At 49.3% G+C, this 22,309-nt stretch overlaps 1 protein-coding gene across 4 annotated transcripts in view; it reads right to left on the minus strand.

Moving 5' to 3' along the window:
* Positions 1-21,894, minus strand: part of SEC14L1 (SEC14 like lipid binding 1) — a 74,109-nt gene extending 52,215 nt beyond the window's left edge. For 2 of the 4 annotated variants that reach the window (XM_047706928.1, XM_047706927.1), the window contains exons 1-3: positions 21,705-21,893; positions 20,504-20,608; positions 19,153-19,245 (exon numbers count right to left, since the gene is read on the minus strand). In XM_047706928.1, coding sequence (XP_047562884.1) covers positions 19,153-19,215 — 63 coding nt within the window. In that variant the 5' untranslated portion in view covers positions 19,216-19,245; positions 20,504-20,608; positions 21,705-21,893. Of the gene's footprint in view, positions 1-19,152; positions 19,246-20,503; positions 20,609-21,704 lie in introns of all 4 variants that reach the window. The other 2 variants (XM_047706929.1, XM_047706930.1) reach the window with 2 other exon arrangements.
* Between the last annotated feature and the right edge of the window lie 415 nt (positions 21,895-22,309).

Here is a 22,309-nt window from a genome sequence, read left to right on the forward strand (position 1 = left end):
CACAGCCAAAAAGCTCAGTGGCTCCCAGGTACTGGAGGAGAGAAGGGAGGGAGGGGTGGGTGGAGCACAGAGGGTTTTTTGGGCAGTAAAACTGCTCCGTCCAATACTGTAATGTGGACACATGACATTCTACACGTGTCCACAACCACAGAATGTACAACACAGAGAGGGAATCCTAACGTAAATTACACACTTCAGTTAATAATAATGTATTACTATCGGTTCATCAATCGAAACGAACACAGCATACAGGAGGTCAATAATGGGGGAAGGGGCGCCAGAGTGGCTTCGTGGGTTAAGGGTCAGACTCTTGATTTCAGCTCAGGTCCTGATCTCAGAGCCGTGAGATCAAGCCCAGCGTTGGGCTCCACGTTCACTGCTTGGGATTGTGTCTCTCCCTCTGTCATATCCCCTGCTCAGGTGAGCACGTGCGCCCGCCCTCTCTCTCAAATAAATAAATGGGAAGTTAGAGAGGGGTATATAGAAACTTGGTAGTATCTGCTCAGTTCTCTGTAAACCTAAAACTATTCTAAAAAAAAAAAACAAAAACCATACCTATTAAATATGAAGAACAGGAGCAAACACCTATTAACTGTGCTATAAGAAAACAAAAAGACGAACTTCTTTTCAGAAGAACCTAGAGAAATTCAGAAGATCCCTTACTCAAAACATTCTCTCCCTTCCCTAGGACAGGCGCTGGAGGGCAGGTGCTGAGGGGGCACGGACAGAAGGCAAAGACCGTGTGCGAGGACCACACACCATGGGGGGAACGAGCTTGAGAACAGACTCCCAAACCCCGGCCTACGTATGCACCATAAAAGGTTATCGAGATTAATGCGTTTACTAGACAGGATCTTTCTATGAAATGTTTCTCTCTATTCTGAAATGAGGAAATGGGAGGCTGAGAGGAGCAAATGTTCCAGGATTTGAACCCAGGTCCGCCCCACTCCTGATGCAGACGGCCTTTCTATCTCAGAGCACAGACCCTGGGAAAAGAGACTGGTTTCAAATCCCAGCTCTGCCCTCAGCCGGAAGATGGCCTTGGGAGGTTACTAAATGTCCTCATCTTCTTTAATGTACAGAATTGTGAAAGATTAAAAAAGGAAACGTTTAATAGATCCTGACATAGAATAAGAACAATCGTCAAAACACGTGGCTACTGTTCCCCACTGCCTGCGAGCCCTGCAAAGAGGGAGAGAGTGACAAACCACGGGTAAGGACACGGCCGCCCTACAGTCCCAAGTAGCAAACTTCGCGATGCACATGGAGAGGAAGGACACCTTTCTAACACAAAATTTTTTTGACATTTACCTTTGCTATTATACTTCGAAAATGCACCCCTCAAAAAATCCATGTGTTCACCAGACTAAAACGATAAATATGTCCCCAGTGGCCCTAGAAACACAAGATGCAAATCTCATGAGGCGCTGGTGGAAACTGACTGTGTCAAGTTTATAAATAGCCAACATTAAAAAAAAAACAAAAACAACCCTTAGTATAAATACTATCATACATGTCTCCCACTTTCTATAAGGAAAAGTCAAATAGAAGCTAAACAGAAATAATCTTTATTTCATTTAGACATTGCAGATAAAATACTCCCTCTGTAATATGAAATAAATATAAGACATAAATGGGTTTAGCTAGTTGAACCACCAATTAATTAGCTAAATATACAACATTCAGTTACTGGGAGCAGAAAATATGGCTCTGAAGGTAAACATAACCCGAGCCGGGAAGAGACTTTTGTAAAATGCACGGGGGCTGGCGGGGCCAGTAACAAGATGTTCCTTCCCGGAAAAGGTTTCGATCACAGGCGGCCCTGAATCCGGCCTGCTGTCAAGGTATTAAAGTTTTCCACAGAATGAGGAAATACAATATACCTGGAAGGGAAAGGACGCATGTTGGGAAACTAATTGCCCAGCTCCCGCGGCCAGAATAAATGTAAACATTGCCCTGCTGTTCCCGGGGCGGGGGAGAGCCATCCCCGTCCCCTGCCCCACTGTCCCCAGACGAAGTCTTCCCTGGGGCATCTCGCACAACCGCTGACCAAAGACAGGACGCCGCACCTGTGCTTATGGACTCAGATGGACTGTTCTATTTATTTTTTATTTATTTTTCAAATGGTCTACTTCAAACTCAGAGCACCAGCAACTTCCAACCCACCCCGCACCCCGACCACGTCAATTACCGAGTGTCTGACTCCGCGACTCCCCAGTGTCCTTTCCCTCCACTCCAGCAGCACGTCCCGCCAGGACTGAGGCACAAACCAGGGAGCCCCAGCACAGAACCAACGCAGAGCTTTGGCTCCGGAGTCAACAGACCTTGATTTGAACGCCAGAGGTGCCCACCCACGAGCAAGAGGCTTCTGTTAAAGAGAAAAGCTGAGGAGATAGGGCACTGGGGAGAGAAGTTTTCCTGCCCAGCAGGGAACTGGGTCAGACACAGATCAAAGGGGGAACCCAGAGGAGAAAGGAAGAGGAATTTTAAAGCAAAGGCCATACGCCCCCGGCCCTGTCGAGAATCAGGAAAGGCAAGGGTGGGGCGTGGGCGGCTGGCTGGTGGGATCCAGGTTGGTCTGGAGGTGAGCCAGCGGCAGCCGGGCCACCCCTACATGCTGGCGAGTGGCCCCACAGTCACTGGGCGAGGCAGCCAGGTCAAAGACTACCACTGGAGGAACAAATTCAACCTCAGTTCTCTTTGTACAATGGAGTCAGAGAACACCTACTCCAAAAATACACCCTTCCAGTTTTAAGTCAGTCAGTTGGTGGAGAGTGCGACTGCTGACCTCAGGGCCAGGAGTTAAAGTCCCACAGTGGACACAGAGCTTACTTAAAAAGGTGGGGGGGGGGGGGCACCCGGGTGGCTCAGTGAGTCGTTTGGCTAAGCGTCCAGGTCAGGTTCTCAGGTCCATGAGATCAAGCCCTGAGTTGGGCTCCGCATTCGGTGGGGATTCTGCTTGGGGATTTTCTCTCTCTCTTTCTCTCTACCAACCCCACCACCCCCGCTCACCAGCGCCTGGTCTCTCTCTCTCTCTCTAAAATAAATAGATAAATAAATAGCTCTTTAAAAGAAAAAAAAAAACTGGTAATTCCCGGGGATGTAATGCACAGCATAGCAATTATAACTAGTAATACTGTACTGCATATTTGAAAGCTACTAAGAGTACATCTTAAATGTTTTCACCAGAAAAAAATGTGTAACTATGTGAGGTGATGGATATTAACTTATTGAAATGATCATTTCACAAATATGTACATCTATCAAAGCACTGTAGTTCACCTTAAACTAATACAATGTTAAATGTCAATTATATCCAAAGAAAGCTGGTGGGGGCCCTACCCAAAAAGTAAGCGTAAGCAGTAAATGAGATACTGGCAGCATCCTCCATTTCTTCTGGATCTAACTTAGATCTGCGGAATTAACACAGTGTCTACATTATTTTTTAAGATTTTATTTTTAAGTAATCTCTGTACGCAGTGTGGGGCTTAAACTTACAGCTCTGAGATCAAGAATCACATGCCCTGGGGCGCCTGGGTGGCTCAGTGGGTTAAAGCCTCTGCCTTCGGCTCAGGTCATAATCTCAGGGTCCTGGGATGGAGCCCCACATTGGGCTCTCTGCTCAGCAGGGAGCCTGCTTCCTCCTCTCTCTCTGCCTGCCTCTCTGCCTACTTGTGAGCTCTCTCTCTCTCTGCCAAATAAATGAATAAAATCTAAAAATAAATAAATAAATAAATAAATCACATGCCCTTCCAACTGAACCGGTCAGATGCCCCCAAAGTTTTAAACTTTTAAAGTTAAAAATATGATACAGTTGTATTTGAGGACCATTTACAAAACAATCAAAAATTCCTTTCATGAAAAACAAACATGACTTTAAGGATCACGAACATAAAAGGACCCCCACACATACCTTTCCACAGTAAGGTGACATTGTCACAGTGTGTACATGCTGTACACACTGCTCTAAGTCAGACCCAGAAGCCGAGGTCGCGACCATCCCTCTTTTGCATTCTCGGCCGCGCCCATCAAACTAAAGGACAATCAAACGCACAAACTACCACTGCGGGCTCGGTTCACGGCACAGAAGGCCGCACGCTGCTATGCCAAACAGTCGGGGTCAACATGTCCACGGAGCCCCCGCCCCGCCTCTGGTTGTTTTCAGCCTCAGGCTGGGTTTCGAACAAACCCAACTGAAGGACCCGGCTGCCACGGATTCACGCAAGTGCAGCAAAACCGAACTCCATCCAGGTCAGTGCGCGCCAAGCCTGAATAACGTATGGGCGCCTTGTGAGAGACAGAAGGTTTTTGGACCTTTGGTGTTGACCAGTTATTTTATTATGTTACTTAAACATGTACAAACTAGGTAAAAGCTCATACAATTACAAAGCCCACGACATACGTTTACTAGGAAGGGCGACAACTTGTTGGAGCCGACATCTCCTTCAGCACAGACACAAACTGAGGGCCAGGCACGGCGCGTTCAGACCTGCGGGCCGGCCGGGAGGGGCTGCACGTCCACCCACCATGCCCGCTGCTCTCTTTAGCTAAATCTTTATTTGTACAGCTCCCTGTCTGCGAGGCACCTTAGCCTACACTTGGCTCAAACACATCTACATATTAATTCCACCGCAATTCTTTTCGCATTTGCTTTCCACCGTTAAAACAGTATTACTGGGGGCACCTGGGTGGCTCAGTGGGTTGAGCCTCTGGCTTCGGCTCAGGTCATGATCTCAGGGTCCTGGGATCAAGCCCTGCATCAGGTTCTCTGCTCAGCGGGGAGCCTGCTTCCTCCTCTCTCTCTGCCTGCCTCTCCGCCTACTTGTGATCTCTGTCAAATAAATAAATAAAATCTTAAAAAAAAGCAACAGAACAGTATTATTGGGCACCCCCAAATAACCCTAGCAGGAAACCACATTCTGTCCAATAGCACTTAGCTATGTCGGGCACCCAGGTGATCTCGTACTTTCAAAAAATAAAAAGCACATTAGCCAATCCCTGTTAGAGAATTAAAGGACACGACAATGGACCCTTCCTTGAACACAAGTCTGAACCATGCAGGTCCACAAATACACAGATTTTTTTCAATAAATAAAGTACAGTATGGTAAATGTATTTTTTATGACTTTCTTAACATTTTTTCTTTACCTCATTTGATTGCAGGAATATGGTATATGACAGACACAAAATCTGCATTAGTCAACTGCTTATGTGACCAGTAAGGCTCTGGCCAATAGCGGGCTATTACTGGTTAAGTTTCTGGACCAGCAAAAGTTATATGCACGGGCGCCTGGGTGGCTCAGTCGCTGAGCGTCTGCCTTTGGCTCAGGTCGTGATCCCAGTGTCCTAGGATCGAGCCCTGCCTCAGGCTCCCTGCTCGGCGGGAAGCCTGCTTCTCCCACTCTCCCTGTTTGTGTTCCCTCTCTCATTGTGTCTCTCTGTCAAATAAATAAATAAATAAAATCTTTAAAAAAAAAAGTTATATGCAGATTTCTGGGGCGCCTGGGGGGCTCAGTCAGTTAAACAGATGCCCTTCAGCTCAGGTCATGGTCTCAGGGTCCTAGGATCGAGCCCCATGTCAGGCTCCCTGCTCAGCTAGAAGACTGCTTCTCTCTCTCCTTCCGCCCGCTGCTGTGCCTACTTGTGCTCTCTCTCTGTGTGTGTCAAATATATAAATAAAATCTTAAAAAAAGTTATAAGCAGATTTTTAACTGCACTGGGGGGAGGGGAGGGTCCATGCCCCTAACCCCTGTGTTCAAGGGTCAACTGTGGTTAGAAAAAAACCGGGGTAGACACATCTTTTAAGTAGATCTTTATACTTAAGATAACTTCCGTCAATAAATCTTGAAGGTCGAATGTTTCAAAGGCCACAATTACTAAAGTCCCAGGCAAATAAGAGTGTCTGGAGTGCTATGAAAGGTTTCATGTGCAATCACATGACTGAGCCTCAAGATCCAATGGCCTCCTCAATACACCACGACTTACCAAAACCATCCCTGATCCATAAACTGTTCCATCTCATCAATGGCAAAAAGAGTCTATAGGTGGCAACAAAAATAGCAATTTTGCATATTCCTCCTCAAATCAAGCTGGATTTGGCAGAGTACTGTTTGACTCTCCAGAGTGTAAAAAATAAACCCATGGACTTCAGAAAAGCATCTGGTGTTCCAGGGAATAGCAGCTGTCAGCTTTGAAAGATGCCATGTGTTTGCCCACATAAAAGAATGTAATGAGCTGCGGAAATATTATCCGGCTTCATGAACCAGAATAAAACTCCATCATCAGGAGGCGGAAGCAGGAGCTGTATCAGCCCGACGGGAACATATCTGTCGCGCGCTCTTTATTGGAGGCCTGATGTGCAAGTCGCACCGCTAAGGCCTTCCAGTGCCTGCTTCCCTGTTCTCTCTGCCGCTTCTCGCCCCTGACGATGGGAGCCACCACTGTACTTTGGGGGCTCTAGCCCTGCTGTTAGGTGCTGGTCTTTCTTCAGAACCCAAGAGCAATGGCAGCCACGAGATGTAAATTACAGATATACTTTGAATAGACGGGACCAAATTCAGGGATAGAATTCTTTAAGGAAGTTGTCTTTTGGATCTAGAATCTATTAATACAAAGGACAGGGGTGCCTGGGTGGCTCAGTCGGTTAAAGCCTCTGCCTTTGGCTCAGGTCATGATCTCAGGGTCCTGGGATCGAGCCCCGCATCGGGCTCTCTGCTCAGCAGGGAGCCTGCCTCCCCCTCTCTCTCTGCCTGCCTCTCTGCCTACTTGTGATTTCTGTCTGTCAAATAAATAAATAAAATCTTAAAAAAAAAATACAAAGGACAAAAAAACCTAGAGAGAGCCACATTTTTTTTCTTGACATTATAGTCAAAAACTTATAAAGATCTTAAAAGTGCACAGTAAACACAACAGCCAAAAAGCAGAAGCAACCCAAGTGTCCACTGATGGATGAACAGGGAAACAAAATGTGGTATATACATAAAACAGACTATCCAGCCTTAAAAAGGAAATTCTGACACCTGCTACAACATGGATGACCCGTGAAGAAATGATGTTGGGTAAAAAGCAAATCGCAAAAGGACAAATGTAGGATTCCGCTCACATAAGGAACAGTCCTAGTTCTATTCAGAAACAAAAAGTAAAAAGAGAGGCAGGGTGTCTGCCAGGAGGTGGGGGATGGGGAGCTGGTATGTAATGGGCACAAAGTTTCTGTGTGCAAAGGTGAAAAAGTCCGCGGATGAATGGCAGTGAAGCTGCATAACGCTGTGCACACGCTTAGCTGAGCCGTACACTCAGAAATGGTTAACGGGGCAGATTTTATACAACTGTCTATTTACCACAATAAAATACAGTACAAGCCTCCTCCACCTGAAAATTAGGAAAGTCACACAAATAATGAGATTAAGACGAGTGCGAAGAAACGCATGCTGTAACTTTGGGATCACAGAACAAACTCGAAACGGCAGCCTGGAGAAGCACAAAAAGCCAACCAACAGTGTCTCTCTTGGCACGCCGAATCCTTCAGAAGAAAACAGAATGTAACAAGGGTCTCTATGAGACAGCCTGTCGCAGGATCTAGTCCTTTCCAAAAATGTAAAAGTTGTAAGTGAAACCAACTTCCCTTTCCCCTATTCCATTCGCTACGAATTCTAATTAAGGAGAGCTACGCCCGTGCTTCTCAAACCTGAGACGTTATCAGAACCGGCCACGCCGCTGAGCCGACTCTCAGAAGATCCTGATTCGGTAGAGAATCAGAACTTAGAAATGCCAGAATTTGCATTCTACACCAACTTTGTGTTAAAAGTAAAATGAAGACAACAGGTGTTTGGCATAAATCCTGCAATACAACCAACGATTTCTTAAAGAAGAAATGAATTTACTTCTTAAAATCTGTACCTTACGGGGCACCTGGGTGGCTCAGTGGGTTAAGCCTCTGCCTTCAGTTCAGGTCATGGTCCCAGGGTCCTGGGATCGAGCCCCGCATTGAGCTCTCTGCTCAGCAGGGAGCCTGCTTCCCTCCCCCCCTCTCTGCCTGCCTCTCTGCCTACCCGTGATCTCTGTCAAATAAATAAATAAAATCTTTAAAAAAAAAAAAAAAAAACTAAAAAAAAAAACCAAACTGTACCTTACAGCTTTTAGGCTGGACTTGGTTTTTAAGACATACACAGGGATAAAGCTACGAAAAAGAAGAGAAACACACACATTTATGATTAGGACTACCTAATATTACAGAATAACTTATTCCTAAAGGAAAAAGAGTCATATAATAATCAACCTTTGAGGTTTAAACCTGAAGATATCTAAAAAAAAAAAAAAAAAACACACGCACACACACAAACTAGACTACCATATTACCAGAGTCAGCAATTTTTTTTTTCTTTTTTTAAGGATTGTATTTATTTATTTGACACAGAGAGAGATGACAAGTAAGCAGAGAGGCAGAGAGAGAGAGGAAGCAGGTTCCCTGACAAGCAGAGAGCCCGATATGGGGCTCGATCCCAGGACCCTGAGATCATGACCTGAGCCAAAGGCAGAGGCTTAATCCATTGAGCCACCCAGGTGCCCCAGAGTCAATAATTTTTAAATGAATTTTACGTTCTGTAGGAGAACCAGAGAAATGAAATTCTTTTATATTCGGTATTCATCACTATGGGAGAAAAGCCACTCAAAACACCAAATGATACATAAGCCAGGACACATTTTTTAGTCAACTACAGCGATTGTAAACTTCACTGAATAAGGACGCTGTTTTACCCACAAAACATGATCTGAGTCAGATTCCTTCAAAACATAATTCGAGTATAAGTAGTAAATACGTCCAACCAAAAGCATATGACCCAATGCGACCTTCAGTCAAAATGTTCACTACCAGAAGCAGGAGGATCGCAGGAACACAAGCGCAGATCCAAGACTGCCTGATTCTTCAGACAAGTCTGCTTCGGGGAACTCACCCCACGCTCGCATTCCAAGCTGCAGGTGGAGAGACCAGTGAGGTGACAGCAGCCCATGAGAGCAAAGAGAGGGAATCCCACCTGGGAGAAGTGAGTCCGACCAGCTAGAGCCCACCAGGTGGGAAAGAGGGAGGGGGACACCCCCGGGGCAGTTCGCAGAAAGGCCCAGAGGCCGCAGGAAATAGTAGCACGCTGACCGAACTCCAACTGGTCCAACAGAGCTGGCCGTGTGGCAGCCGTGGGGGGCTCCTGCGGGGAGGTGAGGCTGGGGAGAGAGGCAGGAGGAGAGGGGGAAGGGCCCCGGGCACCAAGCTGGGTACCAACTGCAGCCTCACTTCGAAGGTGCGGGGCAGACACTTAAGAACTCCAGCCCGGAACATGCTCGGGTTTACAATCAGAGCCCCTGGCGGCAGCCCAGGCAAAGAGTAGGTGGGTGAGATGGGGTCAGGAGTGCGAGTCCAAAGGCCCCGAGGACGCCAGGAACTGTCATCGGAGAGGAGCCAACGTGACTGGAGACGGGCAGATTCAGAAACAGTTCGGGTGGGGGGGCTGGCTGGCTGGGTCAGAGGAGCAAGCACGTGACTCCTGACCTCGGGGTTGTGAGTTCAGCCCCACCTGGGGTGTAAAGATGACTTAAATAAATAAAACTTTAAAAAATCAAAGGGTGGGAGGGAGGGAGAAAAAGAAAGACAAACGGTTCAGGAGACATTCTGAACAGGGGAGGGTCTGGTCATCACTGAGCCTGAAGGGTGAGCCGGGAAGGCAGCCAGGGACGCCGAGGTTTCTGGTGAGGGCAGAGCAGGCCACGTGGCAGTGGCACTCGTCAGAAGCAGATCACAGGAAAAGGCAGAGCTTCCGAGTGGCATTTTACTGGGGTTTTTTTGGTTTGTTTTTTTTGTGTATTTGTTTTCTGTTAGGCTATGTTCTTTGCACAGGCAGGAGGAGGGAGTGGATTCTGTTTCAGAGACACTAAATTTGTATATAGTCAAATGGAGATGTCCTAGCAGGCAGCTGGCTGGGAATCTGGAAGCTCCTGAGTGGGAGTCTAGGCTGAAGATAAACTCTGAGAGCTTCTGTTTATAAAGTAACAGCTGAAGCCGTGGGTTTAACTGAGGCTGCTCAGGTGAGAGGGAACTGGATGGTTCTAAGACAGCATTAATTACCAATTAAAACACCATGATGTGGGACGCCTGGGTGGCTCAGTTGGTTAAGCAGCTGCCTTCGGCTTGGGTCATGATCCCAGCGTCCTGGGATCGAGTCCCACATCGGGCTCCTTGCTTGGCGGGGAGCCTGCTTCTCCCTCTGCCTCTGCCTGCCATTCTGTCTGCCTGTGCTCGCTCGCTCTCCTCTCTCTCTGACAAATAAATAAAATCTTTAAAAAACAAAAACAAAAAACACCATGATGTTTATGAGGCCCAGAAAACACGAAATATACAAACCGGTGGTCCCCAAATAGCAAAACAAGTATCATCAGAGGAGTCGTCTGTCCACCCCCAGAAAGTCATGGAAATCAGGAGAGAGAGGCGAGATCAGTCAGAAGCGCAGGCCCGAGAGTCCCACATGCAGCCTCTAATCAAATATCCAAGATACTGGGGCGCCTGGGTGGCTCAGTGGGTTAAGCCTCTGCCTTTGGCTCAGGTCATGATCTCAGGGTCCTGGGATCGAGCCCCACATCGGGCTCTCTGCTCAGCAGGGAGCCTGCTTCCCCTCTCTCTTTGCCGGTCTCTCTGCCTGCTTGTGATCTCTATCTCTGTCAAATAAATAAATAAAATATTTACAAAAAAAATATCCAAGACACTGACTGACACACCGCATGCTTATCAGCAACTCCAAGTGTGCTCTGGACATGCCCGTGCGGAAACACACAGGAGGGCCATGCAACAGAGGGCAAGATTTCTGAATGGAAAAGGGATTCAGCACGCATCGAGACACATAGAGCAGTTACCTTATAGAGAGTGATAATGACATATACATAAACTTTTCATTAAAAAATAAAAAAGGCTAGTTCACCTAACATCAGATTGGACCCAGCAAAAGAATCTGAATGCGGCACATGCTCTCAGTTTCAATGTGTAAGTCACTCCCTGAGAACTACACAAGACTGTTTCCCTCTTACACAGGTTAAAATCAAGAACGAAGACTCAGTTACGACAGGAGGCAAGCCACGGCCTCTCTTCAGTGAACTTCTCTGTGGTCACTTCTCCAACCAGCCTGATATCCCTACCCGGGGCTCCCATGGAAGAAGCACCGTTAGCCAGACCCCTCAGACCACGCCCCCGCCGCCCCGACCTCACTAGCCCCCAGCCAGGCCTCCACCAGCACCCTCCGCTCTCAGTCAGACCTACTAGGAGATGAACTCCTTTCAAGTGCTTTCTGTGTGAAAAATCAGAACCAATGAAGTAGGTTAAAAAGTAACTATGGATAGACCCAGTTTAATGGGAAAGAATATTCTGCATCTTATTTGCAATTCCACATTCTTGAAGAGGGTCCCTGGGGCCAAAGAGGAGCAGCAGGTTTTCACCACTAAATCAGTAAAGCCAATCGCCATCACCAAGCATTTCAGCCAGAGCTGCTACGAGTTGCTGACCTGATTCGAGGCTCCATCTGCTCCTATCCGCTACTGCGAACAATTAAGTCAGCCAAAGGTCAGGGGGACGGGACTGGACGATGACCCAGTTTCTCTAACAAAGTGAGGGCATGAAAGGAAACAAAGGGAAGGGAGAACGTGGGAGGAGCGTGGAGAATGAAGACACAAAAACCAAGAGCGATGGCTGATCTGGAGCAGGATCCAAACAATTTCTGAAAAGACATTGTCCCAGACAGTCGAGATAAGTCTAAACACAGTGTTTTCATTAAATATCATGAGGACATGGTAATCATGTTTACAAAAGAAAAAGGTCCTTATTGGTTAGAGATAGATGCTTCAGGAGTTAGGGATGAGTTCGCAAGATGTCTGAAATCTACTTGAAATACACCAGGCAAGGGGGCGGGGGGAGATGATACAGTAGTAGGGGCAAAGTGCTGCTCCTGCTGGCACGGGGTCATGGGCCCATGGCACTAACTGGACACTTCATCCTCTCATATACGCTTGAAAATGTCCATAATACAAGGTTTTGGGGGTTTTGTCTGGTATTTTGTGTTTTCACAAAAACAGGTAAATCAAAGAGGCAAGGAGCTGAGTCAGATCCTGCTTTATTTCTCCTTAGGATATTTCCCACCGAACCACAACTATCTTCACCCTAGCACATTAAAAATAATCTGGAATGCATAATGTGTTGGCAAGTGGGTGTAAGAGAAAGGAAAATGCCTAGTTCTATACAAAGTAGCATGTAATGAAAGTGTACTATAATTGTCCATTTCCAAAACTAAGTGAGCCTGACTAATTACACCCCAGCTTGTATTAAATGCAACAGGACTCACACTATGGCACTCGAACAGCCTATAAATGAGAAGACTACAATATCCCCCCACTGAAAACTGACCTTAATACGCCATCACAGAAACTGGATCATTTCCCTCCATTCCTGGACTTGAATAAATTGCTGAAAGTCAGCCACCCAAAATACAGGACACTGATTATTCACCTCTGAGTAAAAACAAAGCCCACTGCCCATCAGGCTGCCTGAAGATACATCCCCGCCTCGATCAATGAGAGGACGCATTTCAGTATCACCACGAGAAACTGGGAAACCAGAGTCAGGGATGCTGAAAGGCCCAGGGATGAAATCTAGGATGAGAGGAAGAAGATGTGCTTCAAGAAGAACAATGAGTGGTGCCTGGGTGGCTCAGAGGGTTAAGCCTCTGCCTTTGGCTCAGGTCATGATCCCAGAGTCCTGGGATCGAGCCCCGCATTGGGCTCTCTGCTCAGCAGGGAGCCTGCTTCCTCCTCCCTCTCTGCCTGCCTCTCTGCCTATTGGTCATCTCTGTCTGTCAAATAAATAAATAAAATCTTTAAAAAAAAAAAAAAAAGAACAATGAGAGAAGGGACAACAACACTTCAATCTAAAATGCCACTCAAAGCCCTGACCTGACCCTGACCTGACTCAGGTCAGAGGGAGAAATGGTGAAGGTGGGACAAGTGGCTCAAGATTTCTTCCGGAGGATGCACGGGGCTTCAGGGGGCAGGCGGCTGCCAGGAAGAGTGAGCAAGGACGAAGCCAGTCCGGGTTCCCGTGGACTTGGCGTGCTCCTCCGCCCCAGCCAACCTGAGCAACGATGGAAGTGGGGTGGCTCGTATGCCGGGCCGCCTCCCCAGGAAGCGCTCTATTTCTCGGATTTCTGCACACCTCGCTCTCACCCCAAAAAGACCAGCCTCAGTTCAACTCAACATGGGGCTCTTCTCACTGCAGCCACCCATACAAGTCTGCCTGGGGTCCCCAGGCATCCCCTGCTGTTTTGATACAGGAAACTTGAATGGACAGAATAAAGCCTAAATATAAGTAGGAATTCCTGTTTAATCTAAAAGAAATCTTAAAAATAAAAGAAATATACACATTCAGAGAAGTCATTTACTTACTGATTCATTTCACCTCGTATTTGGAGGTAGGGAAGAGGGGAGGGTGTGGGAATCGCTAGGCCCTGTCCTCCCTACTCTCCTTTCTGTGGTCTAATTCCTCCGCACCACAGCCCGACACCAGGCAACTGGCCTAGTCCCTGGGCCCCCAGCTGGTCTGGGACAGGGACTAGATGTGCACCCAACTCACAGCAAATCTCTCCTGCCTGCCCTCATCATCTAGTCTCAGCAGGAAGCCAGGAGACACCCGGGGAAAGGGGCTAAAAACACAAAGAATGAAACAAACAAAAATACGAGAGAAAAAAGCACAAGCAAATGGAGTGGGGATGGGACATTCAGCGGCGACTGCTCACCGGCAAACACCTTCTCTGTTTGTTCAACCTACAGAAGTGTGTCGCTCAAACTACCAGTGAGGTGCCGGTCAACAGGGCTTCGTGTACTTTATAAAGATGTCAAAAAAAAGTCAGATTCATCACAAAAGGGCTCTGTTCCTAAGGGCAGCGCTGGCTAACTGAAAATCATAGTGCGTTACTTCTCTTCCACGGAGAAAACAGACTCTCTCGTCTGGAAACAGGCCACGGAGTTACATGTGCGATCTGAGTTTCCAGCAGACCGACCTCCCAAAGCTTCTGCACACAGACGTCCACTGATCAGGTGCCACCCGGGGCCTATGACATGCTCAGTGCCAACACGTGAGGGAACGAGGAAAAACTCTGCGAAGTCACTGCCCCCGAGGAACGTATGAAATAGCTACGCGGAACCCGGAGCATAAACCCCGGGGAGCAGGGGAAGCAGCTGACCCTGACGAGCCCGATGACAAGATGTGGAAGAACAGGAGAGAGGCCCGGGCCGCTCCTCAGAGGCTGGGGAGGTGGGCGAGGTCAGCAGGACCGGGACTCACACAACTGACATGGGGACAAGCAAGCAGGGAAGGGGAGGAGGGAACTGTCCAAAGGGGGCGCGGGCCGGAAAAACACCGTGAGGCACCCAGCACAGCACAGGACGTATTTAAAAATCCATGTTTGTGAAGTAAGGTTGAACAGAGAGAGGACAGGAAGGGCCTCAAGGAAGAGCTCGGGAGTTTACAGCAGGTGAGACAGTAAGAGGTCACGCAAACGGGACTGCCAAGTGGACATGGCGCCTGGCAGGAGAACACAGGGTGACCCGAAGGCATACAAGACGGAACGAGCAGGAGACAAAGGGACAGAAACGCGGGACCCGAGAACACAATCGGAGGCTGTGTCTGCTGGGCCACAGATGGCAGGGGACAGGGGACCCTGGAAGGCGGCTGTGCTCCTGACAGCGGAGCCCCGGGCACACTGTGCTGGCATAGGGGGGCGACGGGGCCTCGCCCATCACGGGCTCCACCAGGTCGAAACAACAGCTGTCCTGGGGCCTGGGGCCGAAAGGGATAAGGGGCCAGTCCTCACTCCACTCGTGTGCGCTGGCGCCGAGCTCCCTGGGCCACGAAAGACAGAGGGCAGGCCTTTTCCCAGCAACCCAGAGGTACAGGGCCCTCTCCCAGCCACACTCCCACACCCTCTTCCACCCGCTCCCGGCTCCTTCACCCCTCCTCGGGTTGGCAGTAAGAGGCCTGCAACATCAGAGGGGGAAAGCTGTGCTTGAAAATGTTTTGTTTCAAAACTGTGTTTTCCGGGACGCCTGGGTGGCTCAGTGGGTTAAGCCTCTGCCTTCAACTCAGGTCATGATCCCAGGGTCCTGGGATCGAGCCCCGCATCGGGCTCTCTGCTTGGCAGGGGGCCTGCTTCCTCCTCTCTCTCTCTCTGCTGCCTCTCTGCCTACTTGTGATCTCTCTCTGTCAAATAAATAAATAAAATCTTTAAAAAAACAAACAAACAAAAAAAAAACCCTGTGTTTTCCCCCAGAAATGTCAACATGAAACTCACCTGCGAGCGCATCAGAGTCCTCCCTGCCATGCCAAGCTCCTGCTCTGTGGGATCCCCTCGCTCTGCCCGGGTGAGACCCCAAATCTTAATTGTCCTTCAGGGATTCACTATGCCTCCCAGCAGCCCAGGCAGAGACTGGACAAGCCAGAGGCAGGCTGGGGAACACGAACCTTCGGAAGCCCCTGCAGGCTGCCGGACGACGGACTCAGGAGCAGATCTCGGCCACTACGTGCGCCTCAGGCTCCTCACCCTCCAAGGTGAGACAGGGGCTCTCAGGCCATTTCTCCACTCACTGAAGCACTAACATGCTGTTTCTGGGCAAACGTCTCACAAAAGCAAGCCCTTAAACCGCCCTAAGGGCCCGGGGGGGAAACTCCCCTCCATCTTGCTTGTTTGCTATCTAATTCAGAAGAGTCAGTGAAAACATCAACATGATTTCTTCATGCTACGGGTACACTGATCCCAAAAGATAAATTTTCATTAAATCAATCAAATGCAATTAACAAACAGGAGGCCCACCTGTCGCTAGTTACACCAGGCAATTTCCACCTAAGCCATTTTCTGGCAATACTGAACTCAGTCACTCTCCCAGTTGACAGACAAGGCCATGTGTCAACTGACTGGCATTTTCCCCAACAGTCTCCTTCCCCCAGGGGCCCCCCGAAGCAAGACTTGGAGGCTCAAATGCATTCCCCAGGCCAACCACCTGCCCAGCACTCCCACCACTACCCAGCCCTCGCTGTGGCGCTCTCTCAAATCCCTTTCCCTTGGAGGAGCGTCTGGCTGGCTCAGTCGGTAGGGCATGGGACTCTTGGGTCTCTGAGTTGAAGGTTTGATCCCCACACTGGGTGTGGAGCTTACTTAAAAATAAATTCTTAAAAAAAAAAAAAAATTCCCTTGAAGCTAGAGTTTTGTTCCTGCTTCAACTACGTCTCTCTTCACCCTGAAGAACTGCACAGAATATTTCCAGACTAAATCTATTATACTACTGTTTCTCCTCAATGAAAAAAATAATAATAAAGCAAGGTAAATAAAGAGAATTTTATGACATACAATTCCAGTCCGAAAAGTGGCCAATGACACCATATAATAATCACTAAGGACTTAAAACATTCTAGGTCCTGGGGCGCCTGGGTGGCTCAGTGGGTTAAAGCCTCTGCCCTCAGCTCAGGTCATGATCCCGGGGTCCTGGAATCGAGCCCCACATTGGGCTCTCTGCTTGGCAGGGAGCCTGCTTCCCTTCCTCTCTGCCTACGTGTGATCTCTGCCTGTGAAATAAATAAATAAATAATCTTAAAAAAAAAAAAAAACAACAAAACATTCTAGCTCCTGTCTAATTCTGGAAGGAGAATATATTTCATTTTCAGATTATAAAATATTTTCTACAACCCAAAAGAAAACGACTACTTGCCTCAAAACAAAAGCAATTTAAAAAGCAATTTAATTTTAAAAGCCTAGGGGGATGGTTCAGAACTTCAATTTCAAATTCTCCTGTAAATCCACGCATAAAATGGGCAGGACAAACGTCACCATTTTGAAAACAGTCAAGTAAGGAAAATAAGGAAGTTGATCATTAGACGGTCAAAACTCCTCTTTATGTCTAGTGTCTGCAGAAGAAACAAAAAAAAAACCTTTGCCTCCCACAATCAGGGTTGCACTGAGCTTTTAACATCTACTGAAAGTTTTATGAAACAGAATGCACCACTCCTGGCTCCTGTGCCCCCTGCGGACCTGCCTGGGCCCAGCCCCTAGAGCCGTATGCAGCCTCACAGGGGGCCACTGGGCTCCGCTGCTCCCCACACCTCTCCCCCAGCTCCACCAGCCTCCGCCACCACCCCGGGGTGGGGGGGGTAACCCACAGGCTGGCCAATAACCTAGAGCCTCACTCCGGGGTGTGTGGGGGGGTGCCCAGATCAAGTCTCTCTAGAATCTGAACTGGGAAACATGACGAGACGCGGTCACTTAGAAACTGAAAGAATGCAGTGATGGAGAACTTGTGACCAGGCCGAGCTAGGGCCGGGGGGGCTCTGAATAGCTAAGAGGGCACGAGAGCTGAAGCACAGGGGAGGGAAGACCAGGAGTGGGCAAAGCAGCCGACTGGCAGGAGAAGGGGAAGAGAGGCGCCCCACTATGGAGCGAGGCCGGGGCCGAGCCCCGCGGGGCGAAGTTGCAGGGCCAAGTGCGGCCGAGGTTCCCACAGCTGCCGGGAACCACCTTCCAAGGCCGGGTTCTTGGAGCTCAGCCCAGCCAGTTTGCATTCCTGCATTTCTGTGCGATTCCCATCACCCCATCGCACCACATGTGTCCCCACGAACAATACCCCTCCTCAGGCTCTCTGGAGCGGGTCTTGGCGGGTCTTGGCGGCATACGACCAAAAGCCAAAGCAGGGCAACATGCAAACAGGAAACAAGCCCTCCTGACAAACCATTCACAGAAAATACTCAACAGTCCTGGTATTTAAGGGAAACGCGGAGGCGCCTGGCTGGCTCCATCAGTCAAACACAGGACGCTTGGTCTCGGGGTTGTGAGTTCGAGCCCCGCACAGGGTGCAGAGATTACGTAAAAATGAAATCTTCAAGGAAAAAAAAAAGGAAATGCAGAACTAAAAACTCCACCCCCGTGCCAAAAGAAAACCCCCCCAAAACCTCACACGGACCGAGAAGAGGCACAGGGAACTTTCTGAAGGTGCTGCGTCCTGACAGAGGTGTGGGTCACTCTGCCATCAAAACTGATCAAAGTGACCATTTCACTGTATGTAAATTACGTCTCAGTTTTTAAAAATTCTCTAAACCTAAACTGTTTCCTCGAGAGGGCTTGCGTTTGGGGGTTATTTTTCAGAAATATATTGCTCCAGATAGATGTCACCAACGAGGCTGCCCAGAAGCAGCCAGATGCAAAAACACCTGAGTTTCTAGTTAAATATAGAACAGAAACAGCCAACACTCATCAGTGGCGTTCCGGGTCAGAGCAGCAGCTAACTCTGAGGTGCGAGGGAGGGGGCAAGTGGGACTCCTCGCTGGGCTGGTATGTTCTGGATCTTGATCTTGGTCCAGCTGGGCATTTCCACCCTTACGTTCATGACCAAAGCATTTCCTGTACTTAGGCTGTATTACACCTTAAGAGTAACACCGAAAAGAAAGAATACCCAAGAATAGTCTAAAAGTGACTGCTGTCTAGTGAAATGCTTATCTTCAGCCAAACTCTTCAGATGAATAACAAAGAAAATTAAGACTTGAATTAACCCGTTGGTGGAGTTCTGCTATGCCACCCGAACTTGACTTCAGGGGGAAAAACTCATTCAGCAGAGTCGTTAGAATCATCAAATTAAACTCCATCCCATAGTGCTCATTGTTATATAACTGAGTTCCGACAATCAGAACAGGCTTCTGAACGAGCAGCAGAGGGAAGAAAAGCCAATCTCCACATCCCTTTTCTACTCAACAAACAAACAAAAAGAGCAAAATCCAGAAGAAGTATTTAGTCAGAAACCCACTTCTGTGTTTTCAGAGAGAATTAACTCAAATTCACATACTAACCGGAGGTGCATTTAAAAAAAAACAAAACATGCGGGTTTTCATTTTTAGAGATTAACGGGTTTTCATTTTTAGAGATTAACGGTTTAAAAACATTTCAAGAACTCTAGATCCGGATCATAAGCATAAAAACAAAGTAACAGCAGAGCGATGGAAACAAATTATAAAATTAACACCTGTTTACAGATCATCCCATTTGAATACTTAAAAAAAAAGCCAAAGACTAAATTAAAATGTCAAGTACTTACAGCCATAATTAATTCAAAGGGGTGTTTATACACCCTCACCGGTGACTGGTATTTCTGCACCATGATTGTAACACAATAGCAACCGTCTCACACCTGCCAAACACAAATATATATGATTAAAAAAGCCATGATTAAGGCTGGAAAAAATTACGTGTGCATTTACTCATCATACCACAGTCTAACTGTAGAAAGGGACCTCAATAGGTCACATAATTCCCTACAAAATCCCGAAGAGGACGCTTGGACTGTACAAGGAAGGAGAAGGTGAAAAAACAGTAGGGGTGAAGGAAGTGTCATGAGGGAAACAGCTCTGCTCCGCCCACCCCCCCACCCCCCCCACCCCCACCCCCCCACCCCCCCCCCCCCCCCCCCCCCGCCTCTCCAGGGGCTGGGCTGGACGCAGGATCCCAGTTCTTTCCAGCACTGAAACGTTATGATCCAATAATTAGTTCCGGAATCATTTTCCCCTGCCACAACTTCTACAAGAAGCTAAATGAAAGTGATGGCACTTCAAGATATTTAAGTCTGGTGACACACAAAAATAAAAACAGGAAAAAAATCCTACAGTATCTCAAATTATGGAATACTCCTCAAAAGCTAGCTTCAAAGTAAACTTGTCAATCCCTGTTTTCTAACTGCGTAGACTACAGTCTCAGAGGCCTGTCTTCAAACGGACAGCAACACCAAGCACTCGGGCTGAGTGGACCTCCAGCCTCAGATCGATGCTGATGACTGTCAATAATCACTAAATGGGGCCTACTTCCCAGAGAAAGGATTCCTCCTACAAGATAACCTATTCCCACTCTGGTGCCAGTCTACACGTATTTTTCTGAAAAATACACGTCTTTTGGAGTCCTCTGTGTGACTTTACTTTCCTATTTAAAAGTGAGGAAGAGGGGCGCCTGGGTGGCTCAGTGGGTTAAAGCCTCTGCCTTCGGCTCAGGTCATGGTCCCAGTGTCCTGGGATCGAGCCCCACATCGGGCTCTCTGCTCAGCAGGGAACCTGCCTCCTCCTCTCTCTCTCTCTGCCTACCTCTCTGCCTACTTGTGATCTCTATCTGTCAAATAAATAAATAAAATCTTTAAAAAAAAATAAAATAAAATAAAAGTGAGGAAGAAGGGGCGCCTAGGTGGCTCAGTGGGTTAAGTCTCTGCCTTCAGCTCAGGTCATGATCTCAGGGGAATGGGCCGGGCTCTCTGCTCAGCGGGGAGCCTGCTTCCCCCTCTCTCTCTCTGCCTGCGACTCTGCCTACTTGTGATCTCTCCTCCCTGTCAAATAAATAAATAAAGTCTTCTTTAAAAAAAAAAAAAAAAAAAAGGTGAAGAAGAAAAATAAATCCAAAGAGCCTACCTGTCCTGCTGAGAATAATCATTAAGGATGTCACTTCATGTTGAATACGGTCAGAGAATATTCGAACCTACAAAACAGAATATCTTCAAGGCGCCCAAAGTCTAGCTGTAATAAAAAAAAAAAAGGAGATATATTTTATTTCAGAAGATTCTTATCTCTATCATTCCATTTCACCAGGTCTGGAACTCTCCGGTGTGTTTGTTCAGCGTATCTCTCCCGGCAAGAACAGGTTATGTTGGACAACACTGGCAGTCTGAAAGCTGCTACAGAACTACTCCCGGTGACCTCAAAGCAGTCATTTGACTTCCTTCGGACTCGGTTTCGCCTCTGTAAAATGAGGTTTCGGGTGAGATAATCTCGAAGAACGTCCAACTCTGAAATCACAACGTTCAGAGCCAAACTCCGGGGTCCTGCGCCTCACTCCGCCCGGCACTAATACGGGGTCTGCGACTGGGAGGTCCCGATGCCCCGGGACCACGTTCTATTCCGTTCTGCAAACCTGACCAGGCTGGTGCACAATTCTGAAATGGGGAAAATTAACTTCAGAGTTAATCTCCCGGAGACAGGGAGGCTGGTTACAGAGTATAAAAAGGGTTGCTGGGGTTGGGGGAGACTTGAAAAGCAGAATGCTCGGTGGAGACACTAACACCCATTCAGGATTCCACCGCCCGGAAGAACCCAGAGTGACTACGCCGGGGAACCTGCTAATTCACGAGCTTCTCAACTCCTGCCGGCGCCCGGCTTCGGATGCTCAGGTCCGGAGAAACGTCCTACGTGGGACTCCGGAGTTACAACGGCCAGGTGGCATCCCGGACCAGGGCAGCCTCTATTGCAGGACAATCGGTGCTTAAAAATTAGCCAATGGCCGGAACCAGGGAGTCCGCCGCGCGCAGGCGGAGGGGCGGCCGGGCCCTCGGGCCGGTCCGGAGGGTCCAGCGCCGCGGCTCCCGCGGGCCCCCAGTCCCGGCCAGCCCGGGCGTGGGGAGCCGAGGGCGGGCGTGGATCCCAAAGTCTGCTCCCCCCAGGGAGGGCTCCCGGAGTGCGAAGGCGGGGGCGAGGGTGGGGGCTACCGGGGCAGCGGGGGCGGTGGGGCCCGCTCCCGCCCCCGCCGAGGAAGCAAAGGGGCAGCGAAGACCTCGCGGCGCTGGGAGGGGCCGAGCCGGGGTCGCGCTCGGAGCCCGCCGGGGAGACGCGCGCCTACCTCTTGTCAGAAAGGCCGGGCCCGGGACGCGGGGCGGCGGGGGGCGCTCATGCCGGCGGCTCCGTGGTGCCGTCGCCGTTCTACTGCCGGCGGCCGCAGCTCCGCCGCCGGTTCCGGGGAGTGGACCGGGGTGGGGGGGGGGGGCGGGAGCGGGAGGGGCGCGGCGAGGCTCGAGCGGTTGTTACGGGTGACGGGGAGGGCGGGGCCGGGCGGCCGGAAGGAGCGCGCGTGCGCGAGCGCAGCCGACGGACGGAGGCGGGCGCGACGACCGTTGCTAGGGGAGGGGGAGGGGGCACCACCCGGGCCGAGCCGCGCTGCGCATGCGCCATCTCGGGGGCAGGCGGGCGTGGGAGGAGCTCGGAGCTGGCGCGGGCCGTGACGCACCGGCTGGTCTCACTAGGGGCCGCTGGCTCCGCCCTGTTTGCGTCACGGGGCGGGGCGAGGGCGAGGGGCGGAGCGAGATGCCAAGGAGGCTTCGGGCTGGGGTCCGCTTCTGGCCTTCTGGTTTTGCGGCTGCCCGGGGCCGGGGCCAGGGCGCTGCCCCGAGGTCTGGCAGTCGCCGGAGGGCCGGGGTCTCCTCATTTTTTGTGCACTGCTCCGGAGCG

Source organism: Lutra lutra, chromosome 16 (assembly GCF_902655055.1).
Source record: "Lutra lutra chromosome 16, mLutLut1.2, whole genome shotgun sequence".
NCBI lineage: Eukaryota > Metazoa > Chordata > Mammalia > Carnivora > Mustelidae > Lutra > Lutra lutra.